This window comes from Glandiceps talaboti, chromosome 1, assembly GCF_964340395.1.
Source record: "Glandiceps talaboti chromosome 1, keGlaTala1.1, whole genome shotgun sequence".
In the NCBI taxonomy this organism is placed as follows: Eukaryota; Metazoa; Hemichordata; class Enteropneusta; family Spengelidae; genus Glandiceps; species Glandiceps talaboti.
The window spans coordinates 31,839,934-31,859,831 of record NC_135549.1 but is presented as its reverse complement, the minus strand read 5'-3'; the positions used below and the strand labels follow the sequence as shown (position 1 = coordinate 31,859,831).

At 35.9% G+C, this 19,898-nt stretch overlaps 1 protein-coding gene across 1 annotated transcript in view; it reads right to left on the bottom strand.

The window, feature by feature from the left end:
• Nucleotides 1–4,667, bottom strand: part of LOC144435859 (uncharacterized) — an 8,814-nt gene extending 4,147 nt beyond the window's left edge. The window contains exons 1-4 of the mRNA XM_078124501.1: nt 4,592–4,667; nt 3,292–3,405; nt 1,144–1,257; nt 21–134 (exon numbers count right to left, since the gene is read on the bottom strand). Of these exons, the coding sequence (XP_077980627.1) occupies nt 21–134; nt 1,144–1,257; nt 3,292–3,405; nt 4,592–4,667 (418 nt within the window). The remainder of the gene's footprint in view (nt 1–20; nt 135–1,143; nt 1,258–3,291; nt 3,406–4,591) is intronic.
• Nucleotides 4,668–19,898: the final 15,231 nt, after the last annotated feature.

The following is a 19,898-nucleotide window of genomic DNA, read 5'->3' as shown; positions in this document are numbered from 1 at the left end:
TCAGTGTTGTGAATTTTTACCGGCACAATATTCTTCATCACTGAAGTCACCACAGTCATTTTCTCCATCACAGACAAAGTCTCCATCGATACACGAATTATTGGATGGACATGTAAATTCATCCAAGGCACAGCCTAAAATATATTTAAAAAATACAACCATTGTGACTCAATTCAATGTTCGCTTCAATCTAGACAACATACATCCCAACAGATGACGACTAATCTGTCTGTAGGCGAAACATAGTTCTGATAATTAATATATGTTTGGCGTTTCTGTCAGTAATGCAATTTTCTTTCAACGCGACATGATTCCTTTATATACAGGAACTGAGTTGACAGTAAAGTGAAACATGCAGACCGAGATATGATATTACTCAATCTCTATGATCGTGACTCAACACACACACTAGCAAACAGTGTGGTATTGTATATTGCATACAACAGAATTCTTAGTGTATGTGTATACATATATACATATATATATATATATATATATATATATATATATATATATATATATATATATATATATATATATATATATATATTGTACGGAGTTGTATTGACAATATCTGGATAAAAATTATCCATGTAATAAAACTATTTTATAATGATCTAGAGATAACTGGATAGTCAACACATACCAGATTTCGATACAGTAGCAAGATTGAGAAAGTTAGATGAAAACTCATCTTTTCACTGACAGGTCTACATTGTGTAACTGAATTACTCTTACCAAACAGTTTTGAAATTTGCTTTACATGTCTATCTTAGCTGAAACCCGCATTTTGATATCATTTGAAATCATTGTTATTGTTATTTACTCATTTAAAAGGATTTTGACTTTCTTGATACAATGTTTTAAATTTTTTTCTTTGTCATTGATCATTAATTTTATTTTGATATTTCTTTCTTTTTTGTGAAGTATTGTACGTAGAATAATCGGTACTAATTCTCTTGCTATGTGAGAATGACAAATGAAAACTCATCATAAATTGCTGAATCCGTGTTTATATCGATATTGCGGATAAGTACTTTATCCAAAGATAACTCGCAGTATATTATTACACCATCACTTTTCAAGTGTAGTAACCATGGTAACCACGATATAATTTAAGTGATAAAAAAGCCTAATTCTTACCAGCACAATCTTGTTCATCTTCTCCACCAACACACTGGATTGTATCATCACATCTAAAGGCTTTATAAATACAGCTTCCATCATTACATCGGTACACAGATTCATGTGTGCAATCTAATAGAGGCAATCAGAAACACAACATTGAACCATCACCAGGAGATTGTATGTAACATATATAACATATATGTAAAACTTGAGACTGTATATATGGTATAAGCGTATATATATATATATATATATATATATATATATATATATATATATATATATATATATATATATATATATATAAATTGAGACTATATGTAACATATGTATAACTTAAGACTATGTAACGTATATGTACATATATATAACTTGAGACTGTATGTATCATAATGCGTATATATGTAAGCTGAGACTATGTAACATATATGTACATATAAATATAAGTTGAGACTGAATATAACATATGTACATATGTATAAGTTTGTCCGTATGTATGTAACATATATGTACATATATATATATATATATATATATATATATATATATATATATATATATATATATATATATATATATATATATATATATATATATATATATATAATCAAAGTAGGTTGGTTGGAACTTGAGGTGCTTGGTTGTAACTCCGAGTTTCACGCTCAATGCGTTCATCAGACAACTGTCAGCTACTCGTTGTGTTACTGTATTTATATGTGTAAGGTGTGAAAGAATTTATTGGCAGTTAATTGTGTATTGTTTCTATGCATACAAGGGGTCCTTACACATATAAATACAGTAACACAACGAGTAGCTGACAGTTGTCTGATGAACGCATTGAGCGTGAAACTCGGAGTTACAACCAAGTACCTCAAGTTCCACCCAACCTACTTTGATTATTCCCGCCCTGCTTACCCAAGCATCGAGCACTCTATTCTACGAGTTTGATACTATTTACTATATATATATATATATATATATATATATATATATATATATATATATATATATATATATATATATATATATATATATATATATATATATATATATATATATATATATATATATATATATATATATATATATATATATATATATATATATATATATACGTTGAGACTATGTAACATTTATGTAACTATGCATATAGATATAGAAATTGAGACTGTATGTATCATATATGTATAGATACATTGAACATGTTATTTTACTATTTGGATAACAATAGTCGTAATGTTATAGACACCATCAGACCTGGATGGCAGTGGAGGAGATGGTTTTAGATTATACAAGTTTAGATTAAAATACTTTATTGACCAAAACGACTGTAAAGCCGAACAGGAATGTGTCTCGGCGTTGTTAAACATCAAAAAACAGCAAAAACAATATATACTTAAATAATAACACATGCCAGCGAGGGCAATATCACAACTTAGTGCCTGCACAAGGTTGGCACTCTTTACCAAAATTTTGATGATGCCCGAGCCGAAGGCTGAAACCAGCTACGCTAAGGAGTGTAATTGATGTTGTTCATACGGAATGGTGGGTGTAAAGCTGGCTTAGATTGGTTTGTTTGGAGAGAGTTGACATCATATCAGAGAGAGTGTTCTTGCCCATTGCTTTGTTCTCGTACCAAATATATCGTCATTGATATCAAAGTTATCCTTTGGTCGTTGAATTAGCGCAGTACATTTCGGGTTCATTTTTGACAGATACAACTCAAACACTCGTATGGGGCACTTCGACTTATTTGCAGAATTAGCGGACATTACACCACCAGAAACACCAAACCAAACTTGGTGAAGAAGGACGGACGCACAACTTGCAGATCGAGAAAAATATGACGATAGCCTTTCCAAATCGCCCGGTAGTATTGTGTACAACATTTCCCCTTCCTTCGTATTTAAGCTTTTTGCACATAGCGACGAACATTTTCCTGCTACGTACGAAATCTTTTTGACCTAAGGTTTTTGTCAAAACGAGTTTATCTATCAACTATCAACTTGGCGGAATTAAGGGAATAATGTTGACTGAACCTGAATTTGGAACGCCCTTTATTAGATGCAGCTGAACGTAATGAGTATGTGTACATATATATATATATATAGTTTGGCATAATTTCTCTAAAATATTCTTATGATAAATAGTGTACGTAATTACTGGCACAATGCTCTTCATCACTGGCGTCATTGCAATCGTTAATTGCATCACAGACTCCATCTCCATCGATACATTCACCATCAGATTCACATCTAAATTCGTCTTCGAGACACTCTAAAATGTACAAAACGCGATATGACATTAATTATTGTGAGTGGGAGAACATTGATACAATGGAGTTTGAAGGTTAAACGTTAACTTGTTTAAAGTAATAGCTTCTCATGTTTATGTGAATTCTATCTCGAAGAGAGATGTTTGGTCAAAAAGATTTGATACGTATAAATTGCTCTGATCTGATATTTGGTTGTAATATATATTCATTCACACTATCCATATGGAAGTACTTTGGATAATTACAAAACTTGGGCCAGTGGCAGTGATATTGAAGATTGATGTCATATATCGTTCGTTTATTTCCAGTTTTAAGGCCTTCAGCACATAACACACAAACGAAGTACAATTTAAAACGTTCACAAGACACAAAACACAGGAAAAGAAAAGATAGACCATGTTAAACACACACACACACACACACACACACACACACTGGCTCAGTTTGCTGACTTCTGAATACTTAGTTTACAGCAGGGTGAGAGATATCGCAATGATTTGATCCCATTGCTGCCACAACATCGATGATTTTAAGGCATTTGTTGTTTCTATCATCACTGTGAATTTGTGCGAAGGTATCGTATAAATAAATGTCTGTGTTTGGATCTAGATAATTGGCTGGGGTGAAAGCCACAACCCCAAAAGACTAGATGGGCACACTACCGACATTGTTGAGACTGATATGAGGTCAACATATCTCCACTCTACTTCACTATCACCAATATCTTACTACACTGTTCATCCTTCACACTGCTATGAGACCCACTCCTTTCCACTCCACACAGCTTACTTTTGTCCCAAGCTCATGCAAAAGTGGTCTGAGTTCTAACTAATAACGCTTCCGTCTAGCTCTAACATCCATACGTTGCTAAATTATAACGGTTCTTTATTAAATTCGCCAACATCAAACTGATCATCGAATCATGTTCTTGTATATGGACTTTTCAAAATCATCTTGGCCTATTTGGTGTAAGAAGTCATATCTTGGAATATAACTTGGCCAATTTGGTGTAAAATGTCATGTCTTGGAATACAACTTAGCCATTTGGCATACTTTGGATTACAACTTGGCCAGTTAAGTGAGAGATGTCATATCTTGAAATATAACTTTACCAATTGAGTATGATATATTACATCATATACAGTAGAGTTATCATTGTGAAAAATAACAAATGAAAACAATGCTCACCAAATTGCCTTGTTTGAATCTTCATAGATTTATTGCCATGCAAAGGAGAAAGAACAAGTCGTGAGTAGAATACCATATTGTCTAAAATGACGAAGACACATACTACAAACAAACAAACCTTTGTGTACAACCAATTAGCATATTTAGAAATATAGAGTATTTCTGCTGAGCATGTGAAGTTTAATTGGCTCGGATAAAGGTGCTTACTAAAAAGACAAACAATAGCCACAGACATACAATTATGAAACATAAACACGGAAAAGAAAAAGCCACAGCTATATTTTCTTTTAGTTTACGTATTTGGATTCAACATTTTTTTTACCTACCCCTTCGAATTTAGTGTCGAACAAAAGCTGATAGCCTCGCTTGTCAGATTCATCTCCTATTTTGACTATTCCCCATGGTTTGAGAAGTTCATCGAATCTGGAATAGTGGTGGCTGTGTCTCAAAGGAATCTATAATGTGATGACGAAAACTCTTATCACAACACTCTTATCGACAATATGTTTAATATTGGCAATTGATAAATTGTATGGGTCATGGCAACTATTGTATCATAGCTAGGCTTTTGGATATTAGCACAATCATGCACCCCTTTCAACGTAGTGAGATATGCAATAAAAAGATACCAGTACTATATTCAAATGGGAATCTACTTTTGAAATAAACAAATGTACTTCAAGAAAACGTCTAAATGTATGGCACTTCTTCTGTCTGTATTTTCGTTTTGTTTTCTATTCATAGTATTTGATATCCGACCAAAGGATGTTGATTTTCCTAACCCCCCCCCCCCCATACTGATGACCATGAAGAATGCATCTCAGTACAATTAAATGCTTGATTTTCAAACACACTTGCATTATGACATGCATCTAACAATTGTTTTTAATATTTGGATTTTGTCGCTATTATACAAGATTTTACTTTATCTTAAAGTTATATTTTACCATAATGAGAAACTGCATGTATGTGAACGTACGTCAATGTACGCCAGCTATATACAAGGTACATAATTATATATACTGACTCTCGACAACTTATTGTGCTGCCACGTGATCGTTGCTATATACGTAACATGCCTAAGCTAAACCATCACACAGCAGTAGAAAATATGAACAACAACACTTAAAATACGGGCATGATATGAATTCTGTTCTCATCACAAATTGCAACAAAAAATAGGTTTAAGCAATTAACAAGTACACCTGCCTTTAAGTTTGCTGTTGCCGTCAATACGACAGTCAGTAACACCAACAATCTGAACATGAGTCGTTTTGACTTGGCTCTGAAATTGAGTTAAAAGGGAACTTTCATTTCATTAAATCATCGACTACATACCTGAAACTGTAAAAAAAACAATTTAAAAAAATAAAATAAAATAAAAATTGAAACAGGCATTTGATTTCGGTTAAACAGCGAACATTTTAGACTGGGACTGTGGGGTATGACGAATGCATATGTACAGTTGGAATACAAATCTTTCCTTTAGCTTTATGCAAAGGGGTTTTCTATCGAACGGAAGTTAATTTATGTTGAATCTGATTTTTTTTTTAAAGTGTGAACACGCAGGTTTCATTTAGCTTCCATTGTTGAACATTTTCTAGATTTGAACTGCGAGGATATAATCTATGAACCAAGCACATATAATAATCACAGTGAAAGAAGCTATATCAATAACACTGTTCAAAAATCTCATTATATTTTCATAGAAAGTGACACTGATCAACTCTTTGTACAAGTCAAACTAGTTAAAAGAAGCTAAAACCCATCACTTACCTGATATGGGAGAATTACCAGCGATAAATTTAAAGCACTCTACGGTGTCCACTTCGAGTGGATTGCGGTGAAACGATCAAAATGACGACCACGGAACCCGCAATCACAAACAAATTGAAAACATATAAACGTATGGTTGTGTACACATTTGTACAATAGGGTAACAGGTTTGAAAATATGTTTCCGATCTATCATATTTCGACATAACTATTCAGAATGAACGCCTGTCGTGTCAAAGGTTGCGTTATTGTAGAATTATGAATTACTTTGCAAGCTTATTGTTGAGAAAACTAAAAACAAAAGCCAGCACCGTCTGGAGCAGAGCCCGCTGAAAGAAAATCTGAAATCACGCTTCGTTTCCCTACATATGGTGTTTATAGAATTGGAGTGTATATGCTCATTGTGGTATGAATTAATGTACACACATTTTTTGAGCAATTCAACAAACACAAACTAGTATTATCGAAATAAAATACATAGACATAAAAAGGACTAATGTAAGGGATACATGTAAAGTTATATGATGAAATAAACAGTTCTTGGGTCGTGTTGAAATATCAGCATCGTATGATGCCAGCAAGTTCTGGATTTCGATTGAATTACTATATATTACTTCTCGTTTCAGAAATACTGGGCATATAGAGGACAACAAGATCGGCCGTTGCTGGCGCTCTTTACTATGGAGCGCCGACAACGCCCGGAACTGTCCTTCTCCTCGTAGCTCAGATCAGTAATACGAATTTGTCGTATGCTATTTTATGGATCACTACCACGAACACACTGTCATCGTTGATAGAATTATGTTACTCAATTTAAAGAATAAAATTTCAACATGTGTACAGAATCTGATGATTCGATAGTTTTATTATTTTATATACCGTATTTTATAGTTGGCTTTCTTCTTCATCATCAGATGGAATAATAGAGTGCATGTGTCCAAAGACAATTCTTATTTGACTTGACACTCTACTTGCCAATGCGATATTTTTGCGATAACGAAGTCATGAGCTATACCATGATAATCGCCCACATTGACATGTAAATAGGATGGCACTCTAAAATCACATGCGATGAAGTGACTACAAGAAAGAAATTGTGAATTTTGATCGCGGAAATGATATCCTGTGTCATAGTTAAACTTACGGTACTGGACTGGGGTAAGGGGGCTGGAGAGAAAATGGGGAGGGTGGGCAAAATTTGCATTTGCAAAAATCCTTGTGGCTTAGCTATACAATTCTATATTTATGAGGTTGGTGATGGTTTTGAGAATGTGTTTTGTATCTATGTCTATGCCTGTCTCTCTGTCTCTCTGTCTCTCTGTCTCTCTCTCTCTCTCTCTCTCTCTCTCTCTCTCTCTCTCTCTCTCTCTCTCTCTCTCTCTCTCTCTCTCTCTCTCTCTCTCTCTCTGTCTCTGGCTCTGTCTCTGTCTGTCTCTGTCTCTGTCTCTGTCTCTCTCACACACACACACACACACTTATTACATAAATGGTACAGGAGATGGAGAAGATGAATCTCAAATGTTGTATTAATTGACCATTTCAGGGAAAACAGTTCAATTATTCTATAATTAAAAATAACCATAATAGTTGCCATTCTCGGTTAATATCACCTATAAACCTGGTCAAGAACATCCCTACAATACATGATATATCCCATCATAATTAGCTTATGGCTTCATAAACAAATGTCTTTAAATTTGTGATAATTTAAAAAAGATAGCGCCAATGGTGTTGTAGCACAACTGTATAGTTTATGTGTTTTTTTTTTTTTTTAAATGTTTCTCTATGTACACCATAATGGTATTGTTGGTATGGGCAGTATCTTCATTTTTGGGTCAATTGCGTCAATTTTTTAAAAGTTTATCCATTTACCGAACCATCCATGTTGTTATATTTACAATATACCTCCCCATTTTACTGTTGCTATGGGCGTGGTTTTGTTGCTAGACACGTGCATTCACTTTTGAATATGTATCCACTTGCCTAAACATCTCTGTTTTTGTCTTTGCAATATACACCATCATTTGACTGTTGCCATGGGCGTACTTATTGTTAGGCATATCTGCATACAGTTTTGAATGTTTATTCACGTGCCTAGCCATCCCTATTTATCTTTAAAATATATGTCATCATTTGACTGTTACAATGGACATGGTCTTGCTGCTATTATAGTTGCATACATGTTTTGAATGTTTATTCATTTGCCTACCAATCCCTATGTTTATTTTTGAAATATACATCATCATTGTACTGTTGCTATAAGCGCGGTGTTATCGCTAGGTATATTTGCATACATGTTTTGAATGTTTTATTCACTTGTCCACCCAACAATGTTGTCACCGGCATTTGCAATATGCACTACGATTTGGCTATTGCTACAGGCATGGTTTTGTTTTGTTTTGATCAAAACTACCCAAACAATTTGCTAGAAATAGAAAATGGTTCATATCAACTTGACATGAACAAATCAGAATAAACGTATAACACATATTAAAGTAATCCGACAACCTGTTTCAGTGTGGAAGTCGAAAATGTCATTTTTGACCACAAATATCTAACAAAATTCTTAAAAATAGAAATGACTCACATCAACTTGGCATAAACAAACCTGAATAGTCTCCACTCAAGGAAAATTCACACCAACTATAAAAACAATCCGACCACCAGTTCCGGAGAAGAAGTCGAAAGTATCATGTTTGACCAAGAATATAAAAAGAATTCGCCATGTCAACAAATGTATAGATATGGAAAACGGAATAAGGTAAATTACCCATGGTCCAACGTAATACAAGACCTATGGGGGCGCTCGGGAAAGAACGATAGCTTAGGAATTGGTAACAAACCTGTCAATACTACAAGTAGTATACTGCCATTGCTATAACCTCAGGCCAGACCACTATTGTACTTTCTATAAAGGTCTGAGCTCCAAGGGAAAGTTTATTTCTATAATTGGGGTATTCACAGACAAATTACCACCGATCCTACCTCTACCAAATCACCATTGCCTGCAAAATATGCACATTGCATTGCTGCAAAGAAACAATTGCAATGTTGACCTGAAAAGTTGATCGAGTCAAGATGGCGACCATAGACAACACAACATCTACAGATACATGTACATACTACGTCATCACAGTGGTGAGTAATGTAATTACGACATTCGTTGATGTCTTGTAAAACAAACTCTTCACACGATGTACGTCGATCGATACAGCATTCGGTCTTCATAGAATTCTAAAACTTAGTATGGTCAATACACAGCAATGCATACACAAAGAAGAGCATCACACGTATTAAAGTTTGTTTCAGCTGCTAGTTGCCAATCCTATGATATTATCATCCATGTCTATCTATGTTACTGAAATTCACATTGATATCATATGTGCAAACTGTATATGTAGTCTTGCAATTGGTAACACTGCTCAGTTCTGTAATCTAGTTTATCGATGTCATTACTTTTCATCGACAGGTCTCATTGTATGAAATAATTTGTATAAAATGTACGCGTAATAAACCGTTTCCGGTTTATGTTACTATCTCCAGGGAAACTATCCTACAACTTATGTGTCTGTCTGTCTGTCTGTCTGTCTGTCTGTCTGTCTGTCTGTCTCTGTTTTTTGTGTGTATGTGTGTCTGTGTCTGTCTGTCTGTCTGTGTGTGTGTGTGTTTGTTTGTTTGTTTGTTTGTTTGTTTGTTTGTTTGTTTGTGTTTGTGTTTGTGTTTGTGTTTGTGTTTGTGTTTGTGTTTGTGTTTGTGTTTGTGTTTGTGTGTGTGTGTGTGTCCCCATATTATATGCTGTACGCTCTTCACTATTTGTTAAAATGTGTTGCGGTAAAAGCCACAACAATTATTAATCTAGGCAACTACAATAACTATTGACACGCTAACTACTTGGCTGACAATTTGATACCCAGGTGCCTGCTTGGTTTCATCAATACATAACATTGATAATGGAGTTGGCATTGACAACCTCATGTTGGCAATGCATTTTCATTTTACATACAAAAATCACAAATTGTACTTATTGTGACAATTGACATTCCATGCTGTTATACTCCCTAGTATAGCAGACACCAAGCCACAAGAGCGAACAAATAATAATATTATATAATTTGTAATAACGTTTTAATATACAGAAGGTACGGTACAAAGTGTAATATGTCCTTCTTGCATTTTCCATAGGTTGGTCACATGTTCTTAGACCTAATAGCCGCCACAGTACTGGAGGTGATAGTAGCCACAGTATGGGTATTACTAGTACTGGTACTAGTATTCGTCTCAGAGACTCACAGAAACAGAAATGGTTTGTATGATTTGACTTTATGTATGTATGTATGTATGTATGTATGTATGTATGTATGTATGTATGTATGTATGTATGTATGTATGTATGTAGGCAAGCATGTACCCCTCCTGTATTTGTACGTCATTGATCTTCCATAAACAAGCCACACACGGTCATCTTGCAATTGATGTCAGGTTCGTATTGGTAGGAGTGTAGGCAGCTCTGTGACATCTTCACTCTGTGCTCGCGATCGTCGGGGCTAGCCAAATGTAGGTCTTATAAAATCTACAAACTCATGTTCTTACAAATTTACCAATCATGTGAACTTCTTCCTAAACAAGCTAAACACAAGTACAACTTGTAAAGCCATTGCTATTGTCTGCAGCAAATTTGGAATTATAGTAGGCATGTTTAATTGTTTATAGCATAAATTACCAGACACAATCCATGTACATTTCACGCTGCTTATTCTCTAATAAAATGCTCTATTTAATTTTACAGATCAAGGAAAGCAACCCAATGCACCGGTTGTATTTGACCAGAAACGATTTGTCCTCAAAGGTTTGTCCCCTGGCACAGAGCAAATGTACATGAAGTACTACATCGAAGGGAGAGCAGAGTACGACGGGGAACTCACGCTTTACTTCAATAAACAAACTGACGAGGTCTTGGTAGAACTTGAAGAAAACAAAGACGGTACAAAAATAAAATATTTTAAGCATAAGACCAATATTACTAAGTTACGATGCTATACATTTATACATGTATGTCTTGCTTTTCATTAGAAAGCTCTGGACAGAGATCTAGAATGTCGATATAAGATTATCACATGTCGAGTTTTTGAAGGCATACTATCTATAACCCATTGTATCCCTTCTTTCAGTATTTCACATCAATTGACCCTTGAACATGCAAAACTGTGATCTCGTATTTATATATGTTACCTTGGATCATACATTATTTCTTATTAGGATAATGTGGCTTATTCTTTTCTACTTTAGTCGGACCCCCCCCCATCCCCATGAACCTTACAACAACGTTTCGTTAACCCCATCCCCTGTATCCCATGAACGTTACAGCAATGCTTCGTTACCCCCCCCCCCCCCCACCATACCCCATGGTACCCCATGAACGTTACATCAATGTTTCGTTCACCCCCCCATACCCTATGGTACCCATTAACGTTACAGCAATGCTTCGTTACTCCTCCCCCCCTCCATTCCCTATGAACGTTACAGCAATGCTTTGGTCACCGCACCCCCCCCACCCCCCCATATCCATTACACCATGAACATTACAGCATTGCTTCGTTCAATAAACAGTATACATTGTATCATGTATTTTTTCAGATGAATTCTTCGCCAAATTAAATGAAAGAATGGTTGGAAAGAAACTGAAAGATTCACAGCCACGGATTGACAGACTTCACGTTACTAACCGTGTATCAATTAACAGTGATACTGAGAAAAGTCATATTGACAGAGAAATTATAATCCTAAATGTTGAACGTCCGTCAATCGGTGGTGATGTGGCAGGAGTAGTAATTGATGCCGAAACAGTCTTGATATCGTTCAAGGAACAAGAAGGTAATTAGCAGCGATACAGTTCATGTTAAATATGATGAATAAGCGTTCAGGCCCTTTCAACTGGCGGGGCGGAAGGGGGGGGGGGGTTGTTTTAAGGGGGCGTCTGTTTCTGAAACTCTGAAACATCATTTTAATTGGGGTCACTTTCTATCTCTACAGGTAATCTTTATCACAGTCAAGCACAACATCAAGATATGCCAATTTGTCATTTTGATGCAGTGAAATGACTCTTGAAGTTACGTATTACAGTAGACATTAAAACGTTCAAATTAAGTAGGTGGGAATATATATTGCACAGCGTGGTGTATTTAATTGTGCACGTATTTATCAGTTATTCTGCAGTGTCTAATATTACAAAAGTATAATATACCATATGTAACATTTTAGTAGCTAAGTAGTTGATGTTGTTCCCAGTTAACATTTTCTAAATTTACGTTTACCAAGTTTGATAGAATGACTTACACCAATTGCATGTAACAAACATGGCACAAATGTCAGCTCCACATTTATGTTGTTGATGGTAAGCTTACTAATGAGACCTTGACCACTGACCTTGACCTTCGTCCTCTAGGTCAAATATCCAAAATATTGTTAAGGTGTACAGTAATACATGGGTTGAGTTCAACTAACCATGACATAAATATTAAATAAAGTAGTGCCAACACGTGTGTCGTTTTGCTTTACAGCATTGTTGTTTCTAAATGGCGAGTGTATTTGTGGTAATAATTCCCAGCTTGTTTGTTCTGAAAGTTAAAGATAGTGACTCCATTGAAGTGTCAGCACCCATGTTATCAATGTCATATGGCTGATCTTCCCGATACTACAGGTCTTTGATCTTCAATTTGTCAAAGTTTGTCAAAACTTAAATCTAAAATATGATAAATGTATACCTGTCATGGACAACCAGATTTTACCAAACCTGACAATGATATCAGATAGTAATGGTGGTCATTGTTTGTCTTGTGTGCTTCCTACACCTCTCCCTATTTTCACTATCTAACTATAAACTTTGTATTCATTTTTCAGATGCGGAGAAACTATTGAGAATTGGGAAAGTGGAGGTGGAGGGCCAGTCACTTCAAGTCTTCCCTTACTACCAGTCATTTGGATGTATTACTGGGAATCACCAACCACTAAAGTATCCTGAGCCTGAGTCGACATAGTAATGACCAATGCTGGCAGTCAAAATATCCAAATACATTTAACTGTTCTGATGTGCATATACATGTACATATCAAATTATATGAAATTTGCAGGATACATCTTAAGTTAGACTGAATTATTACTGAATATTGTTGCCTATGCAAATGCCTCATTATTATGGGATATTTACCATAATGTAGCCAGTTCTAGCCCCGTGAAATGTATGTACCAAATTCGTTTCTAATTGATCCCATCATATTTTTGAAAATACAATTAAACACACACACAATAGACACATTTTGATAGAAATACATTACTCGACTCAGAGTGGTGTAGTTGCGTGTGTGTGTGTGTGTGTGTGTGTGTGTCTGTCTGTCTGTCTGTCTGTCTGTCTGTCTGTCTTAGTCTGTCCACGAGTTCCAAAATTATTGGCGTGAATCAGGAATCTATTACAATTTCACATTAAAAACACTCAATTTTAGCTGCTTAGTAATGACCACAACTGAATTTTTGTTGTGTCTGTTTGCAGGACAAACTGACTAAAGAACTCTCTCTTTCAAGCCGCTGTGTGGTTTGTAAATTTAAATACGATTTTAGAGGTTAATGAGGTATATTTTGTTATCAAAGTCTTATAGTTGTATTCTTTAGAATTTCTGCTTTTTTGCTTTTGCATTGTCCACCAAATTATCGAGAGATATTTTGAATAAAATCATTAAATTGAATTGAACTGAACTGAGTCGTGCAGTGATAGGTGATTTAGTCTGATATGTAAATACCATGTATAACACACCTGGATCAAATTTTAGAAAATAAGCAAGGACAATTAAAGTTGATTACTATATAGCTTTTATCACATGAGAATGATAACAATAGAATTATGTCTTTTCAACAACAGTAAATTAACAACATGAAATCATTTCAGAACTGTTCATTGTTGAAAAAAGGATAGGAGACAGGAAGATTATGTAAATAACTCTCTTGACCATTTCGGAACCTCCACTCTTGGTTCAAAATCTGAACAAATTCTTTAGCCCTAGAAAGGAACACGTTGATTTGGTAAACTACAGAGGGGAGGGGAGAGTGTAATAAATGCAATGGGTGTTTACAAGATACGTACACTAGCTATGGAGAGTGGAGAGTGTAATACATGCAATGGGGGTTCACAAGATACGTACACTAGCTAAGGGGAGTGGAGAGTAATCAATGCAATGGGGGTTCACAAGATAAGTACACTAGCTAAGGGGAGTGGCGAGTGTAATAAATGCAATGGGGGTTCACAAGATACGTACACTAGCTAAGGGGAGTGGAGAGTAATCAATGCAATGGGGGTTCACAAGATACGTACACTAGCTATGGGGAGTGGAGAGTGTAATCAATGCAATGGGAGTTCACAAGATACGTACACTAGCTATGCACACAAAAACTCAATCTTTATCGGGATTTTCAGTAACAATTGCAAATATATTGTATGCAATGGTTTACTTGTACATTCTATATATTGTTAAAGAAAATCTGTATGTTTTATCGGGACAGACAAAAGATTTAGGAAGAAAAGTACCACATCTTTCGAAGATCTTTAAAATACTAATCTATGGCTAGAAATGAATATTTCAAAAATCAACTCTGTCTTAATTTCTTTAGTTATGTATATAACTTATTTTTTCCATTTCATGTTATATTGATGCATGGATATATTAAAATTATTAGATTGGGTTGGATTGATAGTGTTATAGAGGAAGTAACTTTGATCTTTTAACACACGGCTTAGTATTATCACACTTACCTGTCTACCCATGTTACACGAGTTACGTTACTAACCTGTGGTTCAACCTTACGTAAAACACATGTTATGGCGTAGAATGCCTGCCAATATTCGAAAATACAATACTGCAATGACTATATGCAATACTGCAATGACTATATGCAATACTACAATGACTATATGCAATACTGCAATGACTATATGCGATATGACTATATGCGATATGACTACATGAGGTGACTACATGCGATATGACTACATGCGATGTGACTACATGAGATGACTACATGCGATATGACTACATGAGATGACTACATGCGATATGACTACATGAGGTGACTACATGCGATGTGACTACATGAGATGACTACATGCGATATGACTACATGAGATGACTACATGCGATATGACTACATGAGATGACTACATGCGACATGACTACATGAGATGACTATATGCAATACTGCGATGATGACATGATATGCGGCGATTTTGTAATGACGTTATGCCATTCGTAGATTATTCAATACGCATAATACGAGTATTAATATGAAACAGGCTAGGGAGTACTCCTCAGCATGTTGCACGTGGTAAGAGGTGGACCATTTGATATCCTGGGGGGGGGGAGGGCTTGGAAGATTTTGGGGGAAAAAAAATGCCAAATGGATTTGCTTGAAAAAAAAATCCGGATATGAGAGGGTTATGGAAAAAAAAGATGGACCACTGCTGCTAGAAAAAAAATGTCTTGGCAGGGAAATGATGCACAGGTTCGAGTATACTGTTCAAATTGCTCGTACCTCTCCAACCAGGACACTTGTCAAATCATGACAAACAGTTTCAAACACATGTCAGGGACCAGTCAGTTTCGTTAGCCTGTGGTACATATAATATTTGTTCTTGTCTCTGTTTCTTTCATAAATGGTTTAAATATTACTTCATGTAAGGGTTCAAACATAACTATACATAAAAAATATACATATAATACATGTATTACCTAGCTATAACACTAGTTACAGAACATGCCATGTAAGTGTTTGGCTGTTTCACAATCAGTGCTTCACTTATCTTACACTTTGGGGCAAAAGTGAACTTGAAGGTTTTGTAATGGTAACCTTCATACTATTGGATAGTTTATAAAAGAACTTAATCTAAATTGTTCTAGTCTCTTCAGTATGAATTTGTCAAAAGGGATGCTATACTTCCTATTTCAGACACTACATGTATCGACACCACAACTCAAATTCAAGTTTATATTGTACACTAGGTATGACCTCCTAAAGTGCTCTAACACATCAGTAACTTTACTATAAATGCAATATCAATGACCCTATACCAATGTTACAGGCCCACTTTTATAACATGGAAAACTTATGTAAAAAGTTACATTTACTTTAGCTTTTCGATGTTTGGCAATATATATCTCAGAGGCTATGAATAACCTAAAAATCGCCTAAATAGAAACAAAAAACTGCAGATCTGGCGGGGGGGGGGGGGTCTTGGACTCCATCACCCCAGAGGCCACTCATTCGTTAAACCAACAATAAGATTCACAAAAATTGGTAAAAAAAAACTTGAAAAGCTTCTAGGGGAGATCCCCTAGGACCCCCCCCCCATAAGAGGTAGACATGTCCAAGCCTCAAATCAAAGTTCTTCCCTCTTACTGTCAAGATGCTATGAAATTTTATTTCAAAAATGTTTCAACCATGTGTAGTTGCTTTTTACATGTTAGAGCTGTCTTGTAAAGCTTGCAAATTATTGTCTGAAAGTGTCTGTGAATAGCCTAAACATTGCTTGAGAATTAAAAAAACCTCGAGGGCTTCTAGGGGGACCCCCGAGAACCCCCCGTAAGAGGTAGACATGTTCCAGTCTCAAATCAAAGTTCTTTCCTCCAACTCTTACTGTCAAGATGCTATGAAAATTTATTTCAAAAATGTTTCAACCTCACAGAGTTGCTTTTTACATGTTAGAGCTGTCTTGTAAAATTTGTAAATTATTGTCTGAAAGTGTCTGTGAATAGCCTAAACATTGCCTTTAGAAGTAAAAATCATCCAGGCCGTTTTCTAGGGGGAGACCGGCTAGAACCCCCCCCCCCCAATTCACAGACACTCGCACAAGAGGTGGACATATCCCAGTCTCAAAGCTCTTCCCTCTACAACTTACTGTCAGATGCTATGAAACTTTATTCAGGGGGGGGGGGTCAGTGACTTTTTGTCGGCCCAATGGAAAAAAAACACTGACACCCCCCCCCCCATCCCCCAATCTGGAGAAACTGACCGGTCTATCTGAATGTTTGAGCTCACCAATCAAGTTTCCGATTTGTATTTTCAGTGTGTCACCATACCATGGCATGCTTATTTAATTGAAAATCAAACATGTATGAAATATGTAGTTTTTTAAATATAATATGTGTGTGATAGAACAGCATCTTTTTACTCTCTCTATTACCGTGTGCCAAAACCAAACAGAAAATTGTGGCAACAAATGTAGGTGTTCAACATTGACGTAAAAAAAATCCGGATATCTCAAAGAAGCAAAGAAAAAAAAAGTTGCCAGCATAGGAAAAGGAGAAAAAAAATAATTCTCAGGCAAGCAGGTGGGAAAAAAATAATGACTCTCCACCAATCTTCCAAGCCCCCCAGGATATCGAATGGTCTACCCCTTATGCATATTGAATAATCTACGAATGGCATAACGTCATTACAAAATCGCCGCATATCATGTCATCATCTCGCATCGCAGTATTGCATGTAGTCATCTAATGTAGTCATATCGCATGTAGTCATCTCATGTAGTCACATCGCATGTAGTCACCTCATGTAGTCATATCGCATGTAGTCATCTCATGTAGTCATATCGCATGTAGTCATCTCATGTAGTCACATCGCATGTAGTCACCTCATGTAGTCATATCGCATGTAGTCATCTCATGTAGTCATGTGTGTCATTTAGATTTATTGTCATGTGTGCATCATTCGCCTTGTGTGTGCGTCATTTATAGTCACGAGCACAGGGCACGTATTATTGCTTAGATTGCCGCCCTGGATCGCCGTTTTCTTAGGAAAATATCGTACGAATCCTGCTGCTACAAATGTGTCAATCTCTAAAGTAGCGGAAATGTTTTTTCCTTACTTACAGGTAGGAATATATAGTCAAAAGGTTGTTATATCTAGTCTGTAGACCAGGAAAACAACAATCTAAGAAATATTACACGCCCCTGTGGTCATACGTGCATTACTTGCCTTATGTGTGTCATTTATTTCCATACGCTAGTCATTTGCCATAAGATGTGTGTCATTTGCTCTTACGCATACATAATTAATTTTGTGTGTCACTTACGTTAGACTGTAAGATACGTCCTGACGTTCCGCCCTCACCGGCGTGGGAGGGGTTGGCTGAAGTGTGAGGGCGCCCCATCACGGCGTACCTTACAGACTACACTTACGTTCATCATCATCACACATCATGATCAAATGTAGACGAATAATAAAAAGTAAGTACCCTAGAGAAGACACTTAACACTCTAAGCCGTCAGATGTAGGTGATGTACACTTGATATCTTGTAGATGTAATAGAAATTGCCTTGAATGACAGCCACAAAAGCCAGACGATAGTACTTTCAGTTGGTCATTATATGTATAGACTATTTATAGAACTTATGGTATATTTTATTTCATTTATTTCATTCATCTAGATTAACTGGTATATACCGAGTACCGTTATGATATGGCAAGTCGGGCAAAAAAGTCCCCTGAACGTTAGATCCTTGATATTTTTATTGTCCATTCCTAATCCCAATGATATGATGTACAGGGTTGGTAGAACTTCACTGAGCTCTGTTGAAATGTGGCGCATGATGAAATATTGAATCTAACGTCCATATTATCTAGTCAATGCTAGGGGTATCATTGCTGCCAAGCAATTCTTTGTCGCTTCCTTTGAGTTGCCATACATACCCTTTTATATACAATAGGCCACATGTAGTTTTTCCTTTATTTTTATTTATTACTTTTATTTATTTATTTATTTATTTATTTTTTTTTTTTTGGGGGGGGCAAGTTTAATACACACACTCACAATGCTTGACAGCCAATAGTGAGGAGTTATGAGGGTATGGTGCCATTATAACTCTCAAACATGAAAACCTATAGTTTGTGTTGGTGTTGGTGTAAAAATAACTTGAATATGACACAGGGCGAACATGACGAATGCAGGTGGAGACGCGGGAAGGATGGCGAATGCAGATGAAGACGCAGCGAAGATGATGAATGCAAACGGAGACGTGGTGAAATTGGTGACAGTGGTGGAAGTGCGAAATTTGTGTCTGTGGATGTTAAGTATGAGAGAAAGTCCATAGCCAGGCAAGTGAAAATAATCCAAACTACCGACCCTCTGACCTAACCTAACCTGAGGACAACCCAAAATGAGAAGAAAAAGAAAAAAGATGAACCGTTTGTGTATATGTAATATGTGGTCATGCGTAGTGATGGCAAAAAAGGACCGAGGCGTGAGGTAGTTGATGGCGATGATGATGAAAATACGGGTAGTATTTGAAATGTGTAGGTTGGAGAGGGGGTTATAAGAACAACAGTCACTCATTCATTCATTCATACTTAGAAAAGTAAAAGCATTTTAATTTCACAAGATTTTGATAATCATTTTCTTTGGCCTTTGTAACCATCTATTGTTTTGTTATAGTTCCATGCTAATGTTATAAAAAAATAGTATAAAAATTAAAATTACTGAAAATGTAACATGT